Source organism: Antedon mediterranea, chromosome 4, assembly GCF_964355755.1.
Source record: "Antedon mediterranea chromosome 4, ecAntMedi1.1, whole genome shotgun sequence".
NCBI classification, from domain to species: domain Eukaryota; kingdom Metazoa; phylum Echinodermata; class Crinoidea; order Comatulida; family Antedonidae; genus Antedon; species Antedon mediterranea.
The window spans coordinates 8,391,462-8,412,160 of NC_092673.1; the positions used below are offsets into that span (position 1 = coordinate 8,391,462).

The following is a 20,699-nucleotide window of genomic DNA, read 5'->3' on the forward strand; positions in this document are numbered from 1 at the left end:
TTTCAGAGAAACTTACAAAAGCTGGATATCTTCAATCTGGGGCAAATATTAAATAGCACGCACCTCTATGATTATATTATACACAAACATAATTATGTCTCAAAATAAAACAAGTATTGTACTAAAAAGAAGTAGTGCCTACGAATGTGAACGGCTGTAAACTTTAGGTGAACATTAATCATTATTTTCTTCTAAATTGTAAAGATGCTTGTTATTGGTTTAATATTTTTGCATATTAAATAGAATAAACGTTTGTTTATTGCTGCTAAAAGTTTAGTACTTAAGAGTATCACTTAGTATCACTTAAGAAGGTTACCGTAACCATGAAAATGTCTTTATTAAGATTCCGGGTAGAAGGGAAATTTAATATTGGAATAGAATTTACATTAATATACTTCAATAAAACCATTAACAGCAACCAATTTTCGGAATCATTTTAACTCATGTGCATCTGTTTTTAGCAGGCATGAACATTAATAACGTGGGTGTAGTTCAGTGATAAATCTTAAATAAATGAAGCTTAGCAAAACTTTATTGGTAACGGAAGTATGACATGTCTATAGTTTGGTTCACATAGATGGATATTTGTTTAACTTTAAAGTGAAGACGATTTAGTACAAAATTGAATATCCTGTCGGATACAGATGGGTTTTTATTGATTGAAAATCGCCGACAATTTATTGTCACTGCCAGTCGTATGGGAGGAGTGTACAGTGATCAGCAATCTTCTGATCTCGTTTAAACCGTTAATAACTCTTTTGAAAACATGTGCATGTGCATACGGTAGGTAAAAAGATGAATAAAATTATTCTTATATTGTTCAGTTTCAAAAACATTTTAAAATTGATAATTGAGTAGGTTGTGTGTAACGTTGGGTATGTTACATCCTCCGTACACCTTTAATTGATATTTGTATTATGGAACAAATTCAATGTAAATGTTCTAAATAGACGAGCTTAATGTTTTTGGTAAAAGGAACACCATTTTCCACAACTGACATAGACAGATAGGTATAATATGAAATTAATGTGTAAACTGAACTGTTGAACTGAACACTGGTTACAATCTTTTCAATTATAGTTGGGCTAACGCGATTCATAAGTTCAATTTTGATACCTATTGGATTTGAAGTGCGAGGCCTTTACCAATTAACGAAATACATTTTTACAGAGAAACTGAACATTATTGCACGAATTAAATGTCATAATATAGTTCAACTATGTCTTTTTTAATTTACGTTCACAAGATCCAAGGATATCAAAAGAAACACAGTGAGACAGTTATACTGGCAACATATTGCGTGTCATAGTTAAATTATAGGCTACGTAGTTCTAATAATGTTAATTAGAAATGGGAAAGTCCTAAATGAAAATGCGTCTGGGTCTTTTCTTTTAAAGATAAATTTGGGGTACACTGGAAAATGTTTGGATAAATACGGCATGTGTGTTCCAATTGAAGTTATTCGATCTGTGTTAAATTATTTTAATTAAATCCATTAAACCCAAAATAAGACATAAGAGAGGGTGGCCCAATGGTTAGAACATATCAAGCGGAAGGATCCGAGTTCGAATTCTGGTTGAGACTATTTCAATCAATTTATTTCCAATATTACCGGGCGGTTTGAATTTGTTTAATTTCAGTACATGTTTAAATTTATATAATATAATCAACACGCAAACAAATAATTAATAATAATAATAATAAATAATCTAAAAAGTTAGTTAATTTGTATTGGTTGACGTTTAATATTTATTCTATATTACTGTTTGGACATATGTTTGTTTGTATTTAAACTCTCCTCTTTCAGGATTCGTGCTTCTTGTCCTCTCTCTTAATGAAAGTTATTTTTATATTTAGATGTATTGTATTTCATTATTGTGTTATGCGATTCTAAATAAGGAAACAAATGTTATTTTTTAATTGAATTGAATTACTTTGACTACTCTGGGCGTTAACCTTTAAGGTGACGCTATAGAATAAGGAATGCTAGCTCTTATGAATCCGATACTTCAACGATTAAGATATTTAAAAATATCTACTTTTAATTAATTCAAAAATAGCTGTGTTGTGTCCTTAAATGGCATATTTCTTCAGGCTTTGAAATAGCATGATACATGCCTGAAGAAATGTAATTTTTTACATTTTTCAATTGACATTAACGGCACTGTTATGGATACTTTATAATCCAACTATCAAACGAAATTAAATCCTCACAGAAAGTTTTGATTTCGAACTACATCTATACCCCAGGTAATGACCATGTCCTCTAATTCACATTACTGTATACTTAAACATACAGCACGTATCCCGTGGCTTTATAATTGTAAATTGAAATACCACAAACTGTTGGAAACACAAAGGCCCTATTGGAAAAATATGTACGGTAGTTTAAGTAGTAGTAAATAATATAAAGTAAGTCAAGTATAGAAATAAAGTTAAATATATTAATATTATAGGTAGGTAGGTTTTTAATATATATCCAAAGGAAAATCAGTGGCTTTATCTCAATGGAGATACAAAAAAAAAGCAAAAAGCTAAATCAAAACGATAAAGTAAAACAGCCAGAAAAGTTAGCAGAGCTTTCGGGCAACACTAGCCCTTCATCAGTGCAAGTATTTTTTAATATAGTTATAGTTTCAATATATTATGAAATAACTTTTTGATAATTAATGAATATAATAAAACTGAATGGCCAACTGGTAATGGCAAAAAATGCGAAATATAAGATAGGCTGGGATTCAATTAACGACACCCACCTAAACACAATGGTTAACGATGCAAAAACTTAATTAAAAAAAATTAGGATTACAAATATTCCCACAGTTTATTATTTCTACTTGCTATCAGTATGCTAATTGAATATTAGTTGCAAATCAAACTCAACCTAAGATGACATTGTGAAAAAAAGTGTCAGCAGGCAATGTTTGCCCCAAATTTCTAATCAATTAAAATCGTGACAACGGTTAAACGGTTTTTAATTTATTCACACGATAAATGCAAACATTCTCTTCAGAATGTATTTGACGACTTAATTTTGCTCATTCATGTCATATTTAGGTAATGGGAAAATATGCAAATACGATGCTGGAGACTCTGTTATAGTAAGTCGTCAATATTATTATTTCATAATCATTATTATATGCGCAAGCCATCGGGCGCGCTCTCAGCGGTCAAGGTTGACCGCGAAAATTGGTAACAGTCATTAATAGGAAAGTGGTGGACAACGTTTTTCATGAAACATCCCAGCATTCTTCTATATATTCACATGACCTCTCTAGCTTAGTGCTGGTCTTTACTCAGTAGGGATACCCACCACTGGATTACAAAGCATTATTTGAGAGTAGAAAATAGTAAATTTTAACTTTCCATTTTTATATATATATATATTATTTTTTTTATTAACAACCACATTTCAAACAGCTACCAACTGAAATTAGAACCGAAAAGAAACATCAGTATCTAAATCATTATACAAAATGAACCGTGTAGGTATAGGCTTACTTTCCAAAGCGCAGTTTGCGTTGCACAAACGTCTGCAAATACTGGTATGTATATTAGAACCCGGCATGTATGCTAGGAATATATTTGGCCAACGTTTTGTTTCTAATTGTGCTGCACACTCAACCACTATTTACGAGTAAAAAAAACATTGGCTGTAATTTTGGTTTTGTTATCCGGTAGGCCTACCTGTGTTTAGCCTACATAAATGCAGAAGTATAATTATGTTGATCATCAACTTACGTTAAGCTATGGTTGTTGCTTTTGTTTTAAAGTCTGTCTCCTTCCAAAGTGAATCTATTGAAAATGACGTCATAGCATACATTATTCGGAAAGTTATAAACTTCTTTGTTCGGAACTTGACTCTTTAATTAATTAAAAAAATAATCTCAATTATCACCTCAGGTGAATAATACTTCGGTTTCAATATCTTTAAAAACATTGGCATGGCATTCCATATAATACACAATGCTATACAATTGCATTTTGTTTAAACAAACAGCGCTTGTGGCTACGGTATGTTTTTCTTTAAAAATGCTAAAATATAAGAATGTCTATATGATAGCCTACAAAAGGCAACAGCTGAATGAATGGTCGGCCCTGTTAGCTGGCAATGAAAGAAGTAACATACTTATACAATCATTATCTTAATTAACATTGTAAATTATATTCTGCCTTCTCTATTAAAAAATCTGTTCAAATCGTCTTATGGAAAAATAAAAACAACAACATTTCTCACCAACAACAACATTTAAAACTACTTATATTAATGCAGACGTAGACGGCGATAAAAAAAAACACGATCTTGAATAACAAAATGAATGAAATGATCGAATTCAATTTGATTTACTTTAATTATAAAAATTAAAAATAAAAACCAAGAATGACGTTAAAATGTTTACCATGATTCCTAATCAAACCATGTTCCGGTCAAGCTCAAGTAGGTTATTCTGTATGTATTATTATGACGTTAGAATGTTTACCATGATTCCTAATCAAACCATGTTCCAGTCAAGCTCAAGTAGGTTATTCTGTATTTATTATTATGATGTTAGAAATGTATCTAGTAGGCCTATACTAAAACCAACTCTTAGTGGCCGCCAAAAAATGTACATCAATTAAAACATTTCATGGTGATTAAATGTCCGAATTCTGGTATTCAAGTCTTAATAGTGAAATAAAAAGTGGAAATGATTGAGTCAAAAATATAACATAAGCTAAGCATCTATCGGCAAGTAATCTTGACAAGTTTGAAGTAAACACATTATCGGTTGGCATTGAAGAAATACTGTTTAAAAATTGGCGTTTCCTGTTATATCTTTAAAAAGCCTGTCCCAGAAAGCACTACCGCTTCAAGGTTATTCAATTGACAAATATATCCGATTTATTATAAAAGAAAGTCCTTCTATAGATTAAAGGATATTTTTTTATTGTATTGTACAATGAGTGTGTACTGGTGTTACTTATGATAGTTATGTGCAACTATAGAGACTGTTTTTACTCCCTTTTTACTACATTATTTAGGCCTATTTTAAATCAACTGCGCTGAATGCAGTTCTACAATGCATATTGACAGAAATAAAGAGATTTGTTTTTAGTTTTTCACTAGGCGATACATGTGAAACACGTGTGATGCTGTACCACCGAATAATCCTAAGGTATTTCTAGTGGAGACATATATATATATATATATTTTACAGTACCGGAATCGGGTGAAGTAGGGCCTATTATAACTTTCCTACCGACGATTTGTTTGAATGGGGATTGCAATCAAGTATTTGATAATGTTTAATTGTTCTTATTTTAATCATTATAGTATAAATAATTCACAATCGTATAATCGTTCAAATTGTGTGATGTGTTTATTTCGGAGATGACAATGTTCCTCATCCCGACGGACGGTGTTTCCCGCAATAAAAACCAGTCCTATGCCACCTACGGATTCGGAGAATGAAGTGTCAGTAACTATAGGTGGCGCTTTTACCCATGGCATTACGACCGGGATTACAATCAAGCACTGCTATTTTAACTTGTTTTTACAAAAATAATTAGTCTCTATGAACTTGATGGGTTATTCTCAACAATCCATAACTCATACATGATCCAGAGAAGATTTTTATTCTTTCTTTTTATTTAATTATTAGACTTGTTGGTGTTGATAATCAATCCGAACCAGATGTATATCGTTTTCCACTAGTCAAATCGAAAAATGTGTCGACTAATGCACATGCGTATTTATATTTTCAACAAATGCGACAAAACTCAGGAATGTGTTCGATTCACGAGAATATATTCGCCCATTAAAACACAGACTTCAGGTCCGTTCTGAAAGTGAAACGAGGTGCATATGTTTCATTAAAAAGTGGAACAAAATTAACTGCTCTTAAAACAAATTCTAGTTATCAAATTAGTAAATGACATAAACACAATACTGTCGGAATTTGTATTACAAAACAATATAAATGAGTTATGTTGAAAATAACTATATTTTGAGCCCGGGGCATATTCATGCATCAAATGTGTGTAGTGTTTTTTTTATGGTAACTTAAACTTGAACCTGTCTGCGGTACGGTGTAGGGGCATATTTCCTTTCAGCAAACGGAAATCAAAGATAATCTATATCATGTCTCAAAACAGTAGGTTTGGACAAACAAATATACAACCAGCTTGGGTTGCTTATTTATGCCTACATAGATCGTTATAATCGATAGTCATCTGTCCAACTAGTTGCTGATGTGCACATGTAGGCCTATTGTGAATGGTGATCATTTACACGGCCTTCTATAGTCTTATCCGCACCAAATTGATAAGCTTAGTTATTTCCTTATCTTTGTATGACTGTCACCAAATACGTACATTATATATTCATACATATTTTCTATGAAGTAATAAAAACCACAAAATATTATTTTGTAAATCTTTACAATTTTAATAGAACCCAACATTTAAATCAAGTTGTTTTTTTAGAACGACACGGCCGTATGGGAACGATAGAAAATAATTCAACTAAATTAAAAACAAAGTAAAACTTATCATTATTGGTATTGAGAGAATCAAATATAAGTGATCAATAAACTGAATGCCACCTTTTAGTTGAAGACGTGACGTTTTGTCTGCGTAGCTTTTGATTGGCTATCAAGTTGGTTACAGGAACGTTCTGATTATGTAGATCACTTCCTTTGTCGATTGCATCCATCCACTCCTGGGGATTCGCAACCGCTCCCCGGGTCCTTGCCTCTACGAATATCAACTCACGCTGGGTTTTCAGTTCAGTTTGAACCAAACTTTCGTCCACCCGGGTGCAAACTTTCTCTCAGAGTATTCTTTATTTTTTTATGTTTACTTCTACATTTTGCTGTTTCAGACAGCCAACCAACAGTTATTTGGATTATCATATTATTTTATTCCCTAAACTGGTCGACGTGGTTACTTTGGTTCCTGTAGGAAATAACTTGTAGTGTGATGGAAAACAATATCGAAATTTCTATCGGAAGCGTATGATATCATCAAGCAATCAACACAGACAGGTTATCGGCGAGTGAATTTGATTTCATCTACTAGTATTAAACACAATAATGTGGTGGTATTGAGTGATCAACGGTGTTTATTTTAAATGATGGAATATACAGCCAAGTGTCATACAGAATGAACGTCTTTTTCACAGGAATAAGGTAGGAACTTATACTTATATTAAAAAAAAAATTATATTATGCACTGTGAGTGTGAAAAGAAAACAAAATAATAAACATTCATAAAAATATTAATGGTTTGATGATTTATGAGTTCTTCTCCTTCATCTGCTCTTAAACGACTGGTTTTACTCAATGAATCAATGCACTTCAACAGTATATCTGTCAAGAAAGAGTCACGGATTATTTATTATAAGTAAAGGGCCGACCCACAAAGCAACCCTTTTCACCTTCCATGAACCTCAGCATAAATACCTGTGTATAGAAAATGGAGGAACGAAAGCCAGACTCAACAATATTTGGCGAAAACAACGTGTATGTTGTTTTAACTAACAGCGATGGTGTTTAATAACCGAAACTAGTGGTACTATTTGAGAATTAAAAATACACAACACACGCTGCCGCTGTGTTTAGTCCTACATGGCGCACGATGTCAAACCGTTCCGGTTTTTAGGAATTCTCCATCTTATAAATAGTTGTTTTTATACGTCATCTTTTGTTTAACCATTAGTGATATAGTAGACCTGACCTGGTGGTGGTATATAGATACAGTATTATCTTTTCAAGTGTCATGAGGGGCAAATATTATCTCGGCTTGCTTACATACATAGCATGACCGATTTTTTGAATAATAACATTATGTACATGTATTAATTAAAATAAAATGTACTTTTAGGAATTAAAGTGGACACCACGTGGAAAGTTATGTCTTGGAATGTTGCCCAGATAAAGTTTCAAATTCAGACACAACCTGGGCAAGTCCCAATCGCCAAATGACACTGGTGTATTAAAGGCTAATGGACATCAAGGGTTGTCTTACTTACTAGCCTTAGGAAATGTATGTAATCAATGATGAGTCTCATCCTTTTGTACTTGATACGATCTATCAGAGTTCGAAAGTACAACAAGTGATACAAAAATGTACTCAATTCTTTGTATTGAATTTAGAATTTTAGCACCGTGATATAGGCCTAGAGTAGGTATAAATATGAGCATAACTAAACATAACGCTAATAATTACGAAGTATGGTGTTTATTTTGTCATAATCATTGACAATTTTTTAGGCTTTGTGAATCATGAATAAGTCGGAATTGAACGACGGACTATGTAATTGTATTGTAATGTCGGCCATGATTATTTCATTGATATTTTGCTTGTTCGATTTAAAATGACTTTCTGGATCAACATAGAAAATAAGAAGTTATGTCTGTGGCGCACACAACAAAATAGAGATACGTGTATCTCTATTTAGTTTTAAATAAGAATATCAGAATAAATTACAGCTCAGAACGCAACGGGCTAGGTTAGCATATTTTTCAAGAAACATTTTTCTCTCCACACGCATGTATGTTTAAAGGTGTCATAATGGCCCCATCAATTTAATTTCCGACCTAGACAAATCTGTCAGCTGATACTCGGTTGATTTTCATTTATATATGGTGTGAACATTTTGTTAGCAATAAAAGTAGATTATCTTGGAAATATACGTACTGTATGTGAATATTGTCTTAAATTAGATCATAATGTGAAGGAAGAAGAGCAGGGTAACATATTATGTTAGATGAATTGTTATTACAAGAGTATGCCTATCTGTGCCCACATGATTCAATTAGCTTATGGCTTTTGAACTTGGCGAGCCAACGAACGCAAACTTGTTATTTCTTATACCGAGCTGCACCCACCTACCTCAGTAGTTTGAAGACCGTGCGCGACCCTAGTCTCTTAATAAAGCCGGACAGACACGAATATTAAAACCAATAAACTGACAGTTTTCAATTCAATTTCCAAATTCCAGTGTTAACTTTAATTTAATTAGCACGTTTCAGTGTGTTGTAAACTAGAACAGAATTTCTAACGAAACGGAATATTGTAGAAGGCCTACACCAAACCAATATACTATAGTATATTGTATAAACAATTCTCAGTATAGCTAACTGAAAGAAGTCAAACCAAGTATTATGACGTGAACACACCTGAGCCACTATTTCACCTGGTAGGTCACCGAATTTGAACCTGAAGCAACCGGCTAGAACGCTGAACTCTATTATTGTCAAAAGGAAAATACGAGTCTAAAAAACGCGTCTACGAGGGATCAAAGTACTGTGTTGATGATGTAACATTACCATCGATTTTAGACCCAGCATACAATTTGTGTACACAGAAATAATAGCTGTATCCACTATACTAATCACATTCAAAGTTGGGTTTTTTATAGACCTATTACAACATTAGATACAATTTTAAAAAATCCTTCTTTAAAGTCAGGGAATCAAGGTTAGGTTAGCAGTTAAAGTTTTGATGATTATTCTCCCAAATGGGAACAATTCATTGAGGAACCCTTATTAGTTTTGACCTTGTTGTTTACACCTATATATTATATACAACGTATACACACATAAAGTCTATGGTCATACCCAAAGGATCTGAATGAATGATTTAATAATTTTGTTTTAAAATCTTTAACTGATGCATGACACTGATAATATCGTTTGAAACAGTTTATCTCTCAAAACAGAAGTCTATAACCAATATTAAGGAAGAACGCATCCTGCTGACATGTCTATTTTACAGACTGAATTACATGGTCTTGAGGTAGTATGGTAATATATACTGACTTAGCTGTCAGTTGCCATCCACCACTTTCAGTGGTTCATCCCTTAAACTGTCATCATACGTGTCTCCGGGGAGTCAGAGCTAGATTATTACGACTGAGAGACTAAAATGTCTAAAATAATTTCTTCCAAACGCAATTATTTTTTACAAGAGTAATCTTTAAAAAATAACTTTCATTTCATTTATTGATTAATCAGTAAACAACTCTTTTAAATACAGTCATAAACAATAACAGGGTGTTTCGATGTGTATTAAGGCTACGTTTTCAAAAGAATGATCAAATTCTAATAAATATCAAGTATATAAATTAACACGATACTATTTATATACTTTAATTAAAATATAACAGAATATTACTAGAATTTTGCCAACTTCTTATAAATTAGGTTTGTGTCATCACTTTTTACACGCTGTCTATGTTTTGGGCCCAAAGGTTATTGGCCAGAGCAATATAGGTGTGGTAATTAATGTTGTTGCTTGTCTACTGTAGGCGTATCGAAAACGACAGGTAGGCCGCATTCACCTTGCGTGGTACATTTCTCAAGCACGATCAAATTCCTTGGTTACATTTTCCTGACTGATTTTAAAATGCCAGTCGGGCCTCTACTGTTTGGCGGTCAAATCATTTAGCTCCACGCCACGTTTATAAGTGGTTATTAACCTAGACGGTAGAGTAATGTAAGTAAGATTTATGGTCTCATAGAGAGGTTACAAAATTAATATATTATTGTATTTCTGCAGTAATTCTATCATCGGTAAATTACTAGATTTCGCCGTAAATCAAACTTCGTTTATAGAATCAAATAACTTTTCCGGGTCAAAGTCAGTAGTAAATTCGCTTAGCACATGAATGACATATTGGTAGTAAAATCACACCAGCGTATTTTATCTGATTCTAAGTGCTGTATCTCCACATAAGACATTTTACCAAATGCTCAGATTTTACTGGGCAAATATTGCAGTTTCAGAGCGACTAGATCGATACTGACGTCCCAACAGGAACAAGGGCCTTTACTGGAGGACAGTCTTATCTCATGCACTCACTAGATTGTTGAGATGTTGATACGCTCAAACCATCTTTGAATATCGGTATGCTTGCCCAGTAAAATCTGAGCATTTGGTAAAATGTCGTTATCATGTAAAGGTTAGGATGGTACATGGTACAAGAGATGCATGTGAAACACAAACTGGGGAAACCTAGATTCAGCACCGAACTGATATGGTGCGTATTCTTATTGTATTGTTCTTACAATCAAGGAAAGCAATTCGATGTATTGAAAACAATTAAATAACAATCTCTTTTTGTAACTTCCTTGACAAATATCGAATAACGACGACTGTAACATTTGTTAGAGTATCCGTTACTTTAAAACTGTTGTAAAATTATTTTAAAAAATGAAGCATTCGATGCAGTGTTCTAAATACTAATTTTGATAAATTTATGTAACTAAAAAGGTTTGCTAGCATATATTATGAAATCACTATGAAATATGCCGTAAATGCAACCCTGGATGAAAAAATTGGTATCGAGTATTGCTTTCACTTCCTTCAATTTTATAATATTATTAGTATTTTATTGGGCTAAAAATTGACCTGGCCTTGCTGCGTATTTGATTGATTGAAGTTTTGGCGTCGATTGTATCTGATATGGCTATTAGTTTGATCATCTTTTGTTTTAATGGAAATGCCATTTCCATCTTTTCTATTTAGTAGATAAATCTGACCATGTGCTAGTAGGGTTATCTGACATCTTTTCAATAATTCTTTATTATATAACAAATTAATATAAGACCATTAAGGTAAATATCTAAGGTTCAAATTATTAAAAATGAAGTCACCTTAGTTTACCTCGTATTGTTTTAAATATTGTATTGAGCTCTACCTCCACTCTACCCATTTACGCAAATTTTATAACATTTTTGTTTTTACGAATATATCAATATAAACAGAATCCGAGAGAACCATAAAATGCAGTTTTAGAAATAGGCCTAAGCATATAATAATAATATTGTAATTTGTGCTGTACGAACACATTGTTGAAACTGAATTCCCAAGAAAGTGAACACGTCTGAACACTTTTCTCACTTATATAAACTATTAAAAAAATGATATATGTATGTATTTTAACCGGTCCGAATCACTAAAAGGAATTTGTGTGTAGATTGTGTCGAGTTGTTCAATTTGTAAATTGATGCCCGCTTTTGATATATATTGTATATTGGCAAATAAAAAAAATCAAGAGTGTGGTAAATAGAATTGCACATTTTATCGTTGCCATGAATAAGCATTAAAGTTTTCTCACCCACGCTTTCACATTAAATTCCTAACCCCACTTTTAAATGGGAAGAACAATGCAAAAATAAATTCGACTGATCACATTTTAATAATATTCCACAAGTGTCCAATAATTGATACACGTGAATTGTGTCTGTATAATAAACACCTGACCTTAATATGTCAAATAAATGAATTACGGTAAAGCTTAAGGGAAACCCCTTTTTTCTAATACTAATCTCACAGAGGGAATCCCCTTAGTATAATGCAGCAGCTGGCTAAAATTTAAAAGAGTTTTAATAACCTTGCTTGCTTTTCTTTTTTTACAATTAATATCTACAGTATTTATACGAGTAAATGCCCCGGGATGTTATTGTCCAGGAGCCTTTTAGGGAGCGCTATTCGGATGAGGCGTTTTTTAAGTATAATATGGTAACATGTATAATCAAATGAATTTTCCCTAGATATAAACAAATACTAACCCAATTAATATCAAGAAGTGATAAAATATACTAAAAAGTGTACATATCAATATGGCAGTCAAACAACAAATAGAAAATAAAATATTTCCAGGACCATATCCGATCATATTGACCCCATGATGATGGATACAATCGCATAATGTACGTACAATACAAACGCTCTCTCATAGGCCTAGATATATAATTTATACAAACATAAAATGTATATATATATATAAATTAGATGTTCGGACTGTTTGCGATTGGTTTTAGAATACTACTATGTTAGTCATTATAAGCGGATACTTCTAATTTCCTCGAAGAGTGGCACTTCTAAGTGTTATCAATCGGAAAAATCTTTCAGTCGCTCTTATACACACGCTATTAATATCTAACTTGAAGTAAGCGGATTTTCCTTCACCTCAGCAAATGTATATTGATTCAAAAATATAATCGTAATAATTATGTATTTCTAATATTTAAGCAAGTAATATAAGTTGAATCAAAGCTATGAGTCACCTTGCCAATTGCACTATATGATGGCCTATACGAATTAATTAGAACACGGTTAGCTGAATAGCTGAACATGTTCTTTGATCTTTAAACAGGTGAAAACGCTTCCCATTACTGCATATTATTGTTTTCAAATATTATGTCAATAGCTCAGTCCTCTATTTGAGAATCAATATACACATACTTTCCTATTGCATTGTGCTTCTACATCTGCTAACCAGTAGTAACTGACCTCAGTACAAAAGTACACGTATGTCAAGTATAGAAATTGTTGCACAAGTCAAGGTTTTAAGGGGGTTTGACAGGACGTTGGACGTAGGTAATTCCCATGGGCGCAAACAGCTGCATCCGAACCCCAAAGAACGGGAAATTTAAAATTACTTTCCCGAAGTAAATAAAAAAAGTGAACAAAAGTATTCACTGTACAATGTGCGTCCCTCTTGTAGTACCTAATAATATAATAAATTTGTTGGATTCCATTATTTCGGTTAAACATTATTATTAATAACTCAAAGATATAAACATTCTATATAATATATAGCCTATTATAAACATAGTACACTCTATACTTTATAATCTTCATCAACAACAACAACATCATGTTTATCCTCCTCATCACCAACAACATAATCATCTTTATCATCCTCATCATTGACATCAACATCATAATCTTTATTATCACCATCTTCATAACATCATCTCATCTGAATTCTGATAACAAATGTCTACTAACTACTACAGTACTATTATTGATTGAGCCAACCAAAGCTCCAGCGGAAAACAAAACCTAAACGTTCCGTACCCTCAATATTCCGTCACTTTATCTTTAAGACGCTTTCACGAACATTTTGTGATATAAATTATAAAAGGTGTTTTTTCATTGATTTTTTTAGTTGATGTAAGATGGTAAGATATATAGGAACATTCATGGTTGGTGGTTAACACATTGTTGTTACATGCATAATTTATATTATTCAGATTAGATTATTGTTAACGAATTAATAGACGCTTACTATATAACTTTATTGTTGGTAATTCTAATAAAGAGAAAGGGTGTTATGTAGTGTGTTATAGGTTTTGCTAAGCTTTTCGTCGCCTTAATTTACTTCAGGGATGCCAATTAGTTCATCGATTGCTAAGACTTTGAAAACAAATGAATGAGATGATGTTAGCTTTACAATTACAGTAGTATGATCAGGTTAACAACATTAGCATGCTCATTCTACACAAAATTGCGTTTCTGTTGAAAAATTCCATAATATTCAGTTGTTTAGGTCTAGTACAATGAAACCCGAAGGGTATTTAGGCCTATCTGAAAAGGATATAGAGTAGGCCTATGTAACACTAAAGCATAACTTGACTCTCATAGGTAAAATTAAATAACTTTAGGATGTAATAACTGATATAATTTTGCCGCACCTGTCTCGTAGTCAGTTGTGCCACGATGACACATGTGGATTAAACGTTTTCCGACTCCATATTTTAGTTGACAATATCTAACTTATTTAGACTATAAAGAACTGTATGTGAAATGTGAATAGAGTTATCATGCTCATTTCGTCTTAGAAAACCTACAGAATTGGACTTGTTTTTAAGAAATACTAAATGTGTGCTAGTTTCAAAAGCAATTGTGTCTAACAATGAATACATTGGTATGTTGTATTGCTTTAGAGACTGTTAGTTTCTTTAAACTTAGCTATTCTAGCCTGATTGTACACAAACAGTGTTGTCTCAGCTTATTATAGTCTACACCTAACCCAAGTTCTTGTCTAGTAAAATTAGAATGATAGAGGCATTACTAATCGACTGGGGATTACAGTAGAATGACCTTGTACAGTCAATATAGTACTATTGGATTGAAGCCGAGGTGAATTCCTTCATGTAATAATGAATATTGTATCTGACTATGACACCCATGTGACCTCAAAAAGATTGCCAGGGAATACCCTCTACTAGACTTCCTTCCAGTTTATATAAATAAGTCTATTTCAAATAAACTGGTGTTGATTTTGAGTTTCAATTATTTGTGAGTGACCGTATTATAAACATGAACATAGTGTTATAGTATTACACTCCTCACATTCAGTTCAGTAACAATCAGAATGCTCATTATCGAAAATAGATAGGCCTACAATGTTAAATAAATAAATAGATAAATTGTATTTTTAAAATTATCTTGAGACCGAACACATCATCGTCTTTCTGGAACACCTTCTCCTTTTTAAACACAGTTCCCAAACATTTCCGAGTGGAGTAGATGAGTGGAGAGTGAGGGGAGGAAGGGATAGAGAATATTTTAAGTGCGAGAGGTAACAATTACCTGTCTATAGTATTTAAATACGGTACAGAATTATAATTAATCATTTTTATACCCCATATGTAAGGTCACGTGCAGTAACAAAAATGTGTATAACGAACAAACAAACAAACAGACGTACAAACTCTCTCACTTATAATATAGATAATATTATTAATAAAGCATTAATAATTAATTCCGATGGTAAAAAATATGATTTGAAAATGTATGATGTAAGTATCTATTCATGACAAACAGGATAGATTTTTTAATGGCAATTTTGATTTAATAGAAATATATATAATGTAAATGCAATTGAATGTTCTGGCGACTTGTCGACTTTGCCGAAGGGCGTTAATTCACATGCGTTTCCTAATAGTCATGGATTGTCTACTGTCATTTACGCTGTTCATCCTTAATTTATCCGATTCGGTCCTATAATCTATGCACTGGCACTTATACTTTATACTGTTGTATTATTAATCTTCAATACCGAATTACCTTTGGGAATCGATTGCTTTGTCATCTAGATTTTTATAGTATTTGTATAAAAAAGACCTGAAAATATTACTTGCATCAACAACTTTGCATCTGCACAGAAATGATATGCTAAAATTGATAAAAGTACAGAATTACAAAACCAGGTACGCGCAGACGTCATAGACAGACATGGGTAACTGCTAATTTTAAAAATAATACCTTACACATAGGACAAATAAATGAATTAGCTGGTTAGATTACAAATATCAATACAGTTAGTACGCAGGGCAGCTAATAATTATGTACATTATACCAATTACTATCAGGGGAGTCATTTCGACCTTAATAGACACAACACGGAAATTTCATGATTGTAATACGGCTGTCTTCCTCCCGATTATTATCTGACAATGTATTGTTTAAAAAATCCAACGTTTATTTTTAATAATAATATATTATATAATAAAACGAGTATAACAAAAAAGAAGGCGTTGTCAATAGTATAGGATGATGCGTAGTTGTAGAAGGTTACAAATACAGAGAGTGTAAGACATGTCTATATAGAATTAATGTTACTATAACTAAGTAAATAAATTAATAAGTAAAAATATATTCCTAAAATGTTCGCCTTTTGTACATTTTGAGTATTATATGAATACCTTTTGCTCAAAGGCTCAGAATGTTGTGAAAATAATAATAAATAATATGATTATAGGCCAACATATTAGTGTTATGCCATATATTCCACAACATTATAATTTCGGTCATTATTGCCACGTGTACTGGAGCCATTTTGTACCTAAACCTGGTGATTCACGTTGGTGGTAGCGGCAACTTTGCTCAATATAGACAGCTGTGATATTTAATTGTACATGGTGCCCATTTGTCGCACAAGTAAAATAAGAACCTCCTGTTTAAATTCGTGTTTTACATACGGCACACTGAGAACGTTAAATTTTCTGAAGAATTTACAGTTGAAAAAAACGTATCAATAGATTTATTATATAAAACTTAATAACTTAATTTCCATTTTGCTGAAAGTGTTGCATCCTGTAATAACTAATTAACAAACACAATTTACATGGCGAAACTTGATTGAATTAGGGCAGCGAATAAATGCAACTTTCTGTTATACAACACCATATAAAAAAAAATCACAAAAGCAGAGTGTTGGCTAATAGAAGTTAATTTTAAGGTATGGATCGTGGAATTTGAAAAGATAATCACTATTGCTGTTTTTTTACTTATGAAGTTGCTGTATAGTTTTCTGTTTATCTAATTAATGAAGACAACTATAATTGGCAACGTAACTACTTAATTACCTTTGGGATTCAAGGCCGTGTGGTAGTTTTTGCTAAGTTCTGTAATTATATCGCAAATAAACTCCATTTTAGATGAATCGACACAAATTGCTGAGTAGCAAGATATCTTCTCAGAACTTCCTAGCTGGCGGAACCTGTTAATTCAGGAAAAACACAGACAGAGATATTTATATAAAGTATTCTCGAAAATGCAATAATTCAACTATTTTTTTATATATATTTTGTGCATCCAGTGTTTCTCAATTGCCGTTAATTACGATGCAATTATAATAGCAACATTACGTCCACATTATTGTAGTTATTTTGTTTAACGGTTTAACAGGTTAGATCATTGACATTGTACAAATATTGTTTTAACTGTAGTATTTAAAGGTCTTAATGGCGAATAAACACAAAATGATGCTTTGGAGACCAAACGAAAATGTTGCAACCATCTTCTGCGGGAGTAAAAAAATGATGAAAATCTTACTTTGAGCAAACAGTTTTTTGTAATGTTTAACTGAATGAATCATAAAGCCATAATAATTAAATGTCTGCAGTAGGTAGCATAATTTAACTGACAGTCAATGTAAATTAATAATTAAATAAATGGTTAGGACAGCAGTGTATCTCTGGATACCTGTGTTGTTTTGGTAAATATTTGTGTTTTCCGGCTATGGTAAATTGTATTATTTACTGACGAATCATTATACTTGCTACAGATTACCGTCTGCGTTGCAGATGTACAGTGTCAACCCCCCATCATGCATCTGCCAGATCCCCGCGTGGGTTTAGACCCCCTTTCATCAAAGTTATGCTATCCTTAATCAGCACACCAGCTCGCCTATTATTGCAATCAATCAGGATACTCGGTCATACTTTATATATGATAGTTTGTCTATTTTACATTACCCAAAAATAAATACGAATTCAGGTGCAACGTATATAAATAAATATAAGTTCTAGTTTGTATTGTGTTTTATAACTTTCTATGTTCGTGCCGTCCTCAACTGTATACCGTCAAATTACAGATATACCGGTAACCTCAAGGTTTTTTAGTAGACAATCAGACAGAATTCACAATAAAGTACTATAACGGATGGTGTCATTCCTGTCAACAACATCGTAAAATGGTCATGACTGAAACGGAAGTCTAAAATATTCGTTTACCAATCGAATAGTTCACCGTCGCCAAAAATAAAATAAAATAACGTATTTTTTCAGTATGAATTTGTTTGTGCAAGTGAAATGCAATTCTATAATTTATTTAATTTCATTGTTATTTAAAACATAAGAATTAAGTTCCTAAAATTTTAAAATGTTATTTAATTTTATTGAAGGTGTTGTTCCAAATTTCAAAGATAACATTTTGAAACATAAATTTTGGAACAGAAATCAATTCTTTCTTTGCTAGGAAAATTCAAGAAATAATTTAAGCAAATTGCTGATAACCTTTGAGAAAATAATACAAAATTATATAATTTTCTTACAAGCGAATAATTGGCAACATCACCTTATTTGTTTTAATGATTAGTTGATGATACAACACAGACGAGAAATATGTATTCGAATTATTAGGTTACAAGTGTCAGTCACGGTGTAAAGTAATAATCTATTTAACTATAACATTGTCAATATTCAGCATGTTCGAAAACATTTTATTGCAAGGAATTTTATATATTTTAACTAAATTATTTTAATCCAATATATTGTTATTATTATTTAATTATACATTCCATTGGCAATGCGTACGGATATTTTATTTATGGTAATGTTCGGTAGAAAATTCAAACGTTGATTCTGTTTACGATATTGTACTTGCAACAAGTTGTTGATATTGATATAAATTATTTTGGCCTACATTCACCTTACCGGGTCTATTTAAGGCTAATATTATACAGAAATACCGTACCTTGATATTTAAAAAAATCTTAATTTTACTGGTTTTTGTTAAAAGTATTATAAGCTCTTTTTCTGTTTCTAATGTTACTTTTAATTTGACTTCGAACGATGTGTATAGTTTCAGCTAACATAACATGATATTAGCTTGCTTACCCGTATCCCTCATTTGGATTTACTCGTAGTCGTACAATCTTAAAATAGTACGATAATCTTTATCTTACATAACACAAGGGATGACATTTTATTATGCCACAAGCGATAGACGAATGGTTTGTCTGCAGTGAATACGAAGTTTATAAATAGATTTTAAAAGTTCAACAACATTTATAGGTTTATTCGATATGGGTCAATTAATATTACCCATTTCTGCGAATTTTCACAAAATAACAAAATAACTATTGAATATGTTGTCGTAAAATTATTACAATTATTGATAATTTGCAATTTAAATATACTTCTTGTAAAAATGCGTTTGCTTATTATCAAACAATACAATCGAAAATTTATTTATGTTTATACTTACACAGTCAGTAATTTTGTTTCTGTATAATGTACAGTACTGTGAAATGGACATACGAGACATAGTAGACATTAATGCCATTACAGTATACGAATCGTCGTCCGAACAATGAATAAAACAACAATAATTTTGTGTCAGAAATGGGCAACAAAATAGGCAGTGAGTCTGGAAAAATCTGACTGTCGTAAGGTATATTTGCTGTAATCACTTTCTTGCAATTGAAATTCGTTTGTCCTTCAAAGTCCACCTGTTATTAGTGTAATATTCTTTAACTTTCCGTTTCAAAAACATCTGGCAAATTGTAGTACGCTTTTAATTAGTGACCTAACATACAAGTAATTGGGGTCTTCGGTATGACGTATAGGCAGGGTATCCAAATAATTCGTGCTTGATCCTGGAACGAAACGGGCAATGCTGCTGTGCTATTTAAATAAAACCACCTACTAATTAATTATGGAATTCCAAATTTGGATTTTTTCCCATATGTGGGTGTCTTGATGTATTTTACCCTATAACACAATCCAATCCCACTGTGATCGGCAATCAAAATAAAGCATAATAACAAATAAAACTTTACTTGAACTTTAAAATGACTAGGGAAACATAACACCAAACTATTTTCATAATTCCAGTATTATAATACAAATTATATATAAATGAATTTATTAAAAAAACAAATATTATATTATCGATTCGGGGAATTCGTTCCCTACATTGACGCAACGGTAAGGACAGCATGCGTGAAGCATTGGATCGGTACCCATTTCAGTGCCTTGTTGCTTGTATTAAGTAAAATGCTTTGTTTCCATTGCCATGCCCTTCAGATGGAACGTAATGATGTAGGTCCAGAGTACGTAAAATGATTGAGAACTTGGCACAATATTCGAAAAGGATAGAGTATCGTCTCCCTGTGTGTTGATTATGAAGCCTATAGACACCATCCACAATAAAGTAGCATGCAGTACCATCAAAAGGCCTTAACTTACAAAGTGCAATGCCATGACGTTTATTACACAGTAAGAACATATTTCATGTCATCCGACACATCAGGTAGTCTGTTCGGTAACATTACAATAGTGAGACAGAATGGTCCACGCTCGAGGACATAATCATTTCAAGTGCCAAGTGGAAATTAACTTATGACATTTTTG

General features: G+C 32.2%; 1 protein-coding gene across 2 annotated transcripts in view; it reads left to right on the top strand.

Moving 5' to 3' along the window:
• The first annotated feature begins 6,645 nt into the window (after positions 1–6,645).
• The window catches only part of LOC140046539 (uncharacterized), a 54,042-nt gene continuing 39,988 nt past the window's right edge, over positions 6,646–20,699 (top strand). Inside the window, exon 1 of one of the 2 annotated variants that reach the window (XM_072091224.1) lies at positions 6,646–7,169. In XM_072091224.1, coding sequence (XP_071947325.1) covers positions 7,144–7,169 — 26 coding nt within the window. In that variant the 5' untranslated portion in view covers positions 6,646–7,143. The remainder of the gene's footprint in view (positions 7,170–20,699) is intronic. The other variant, XM_072091225.1, reaches the window with a different exon arrangement.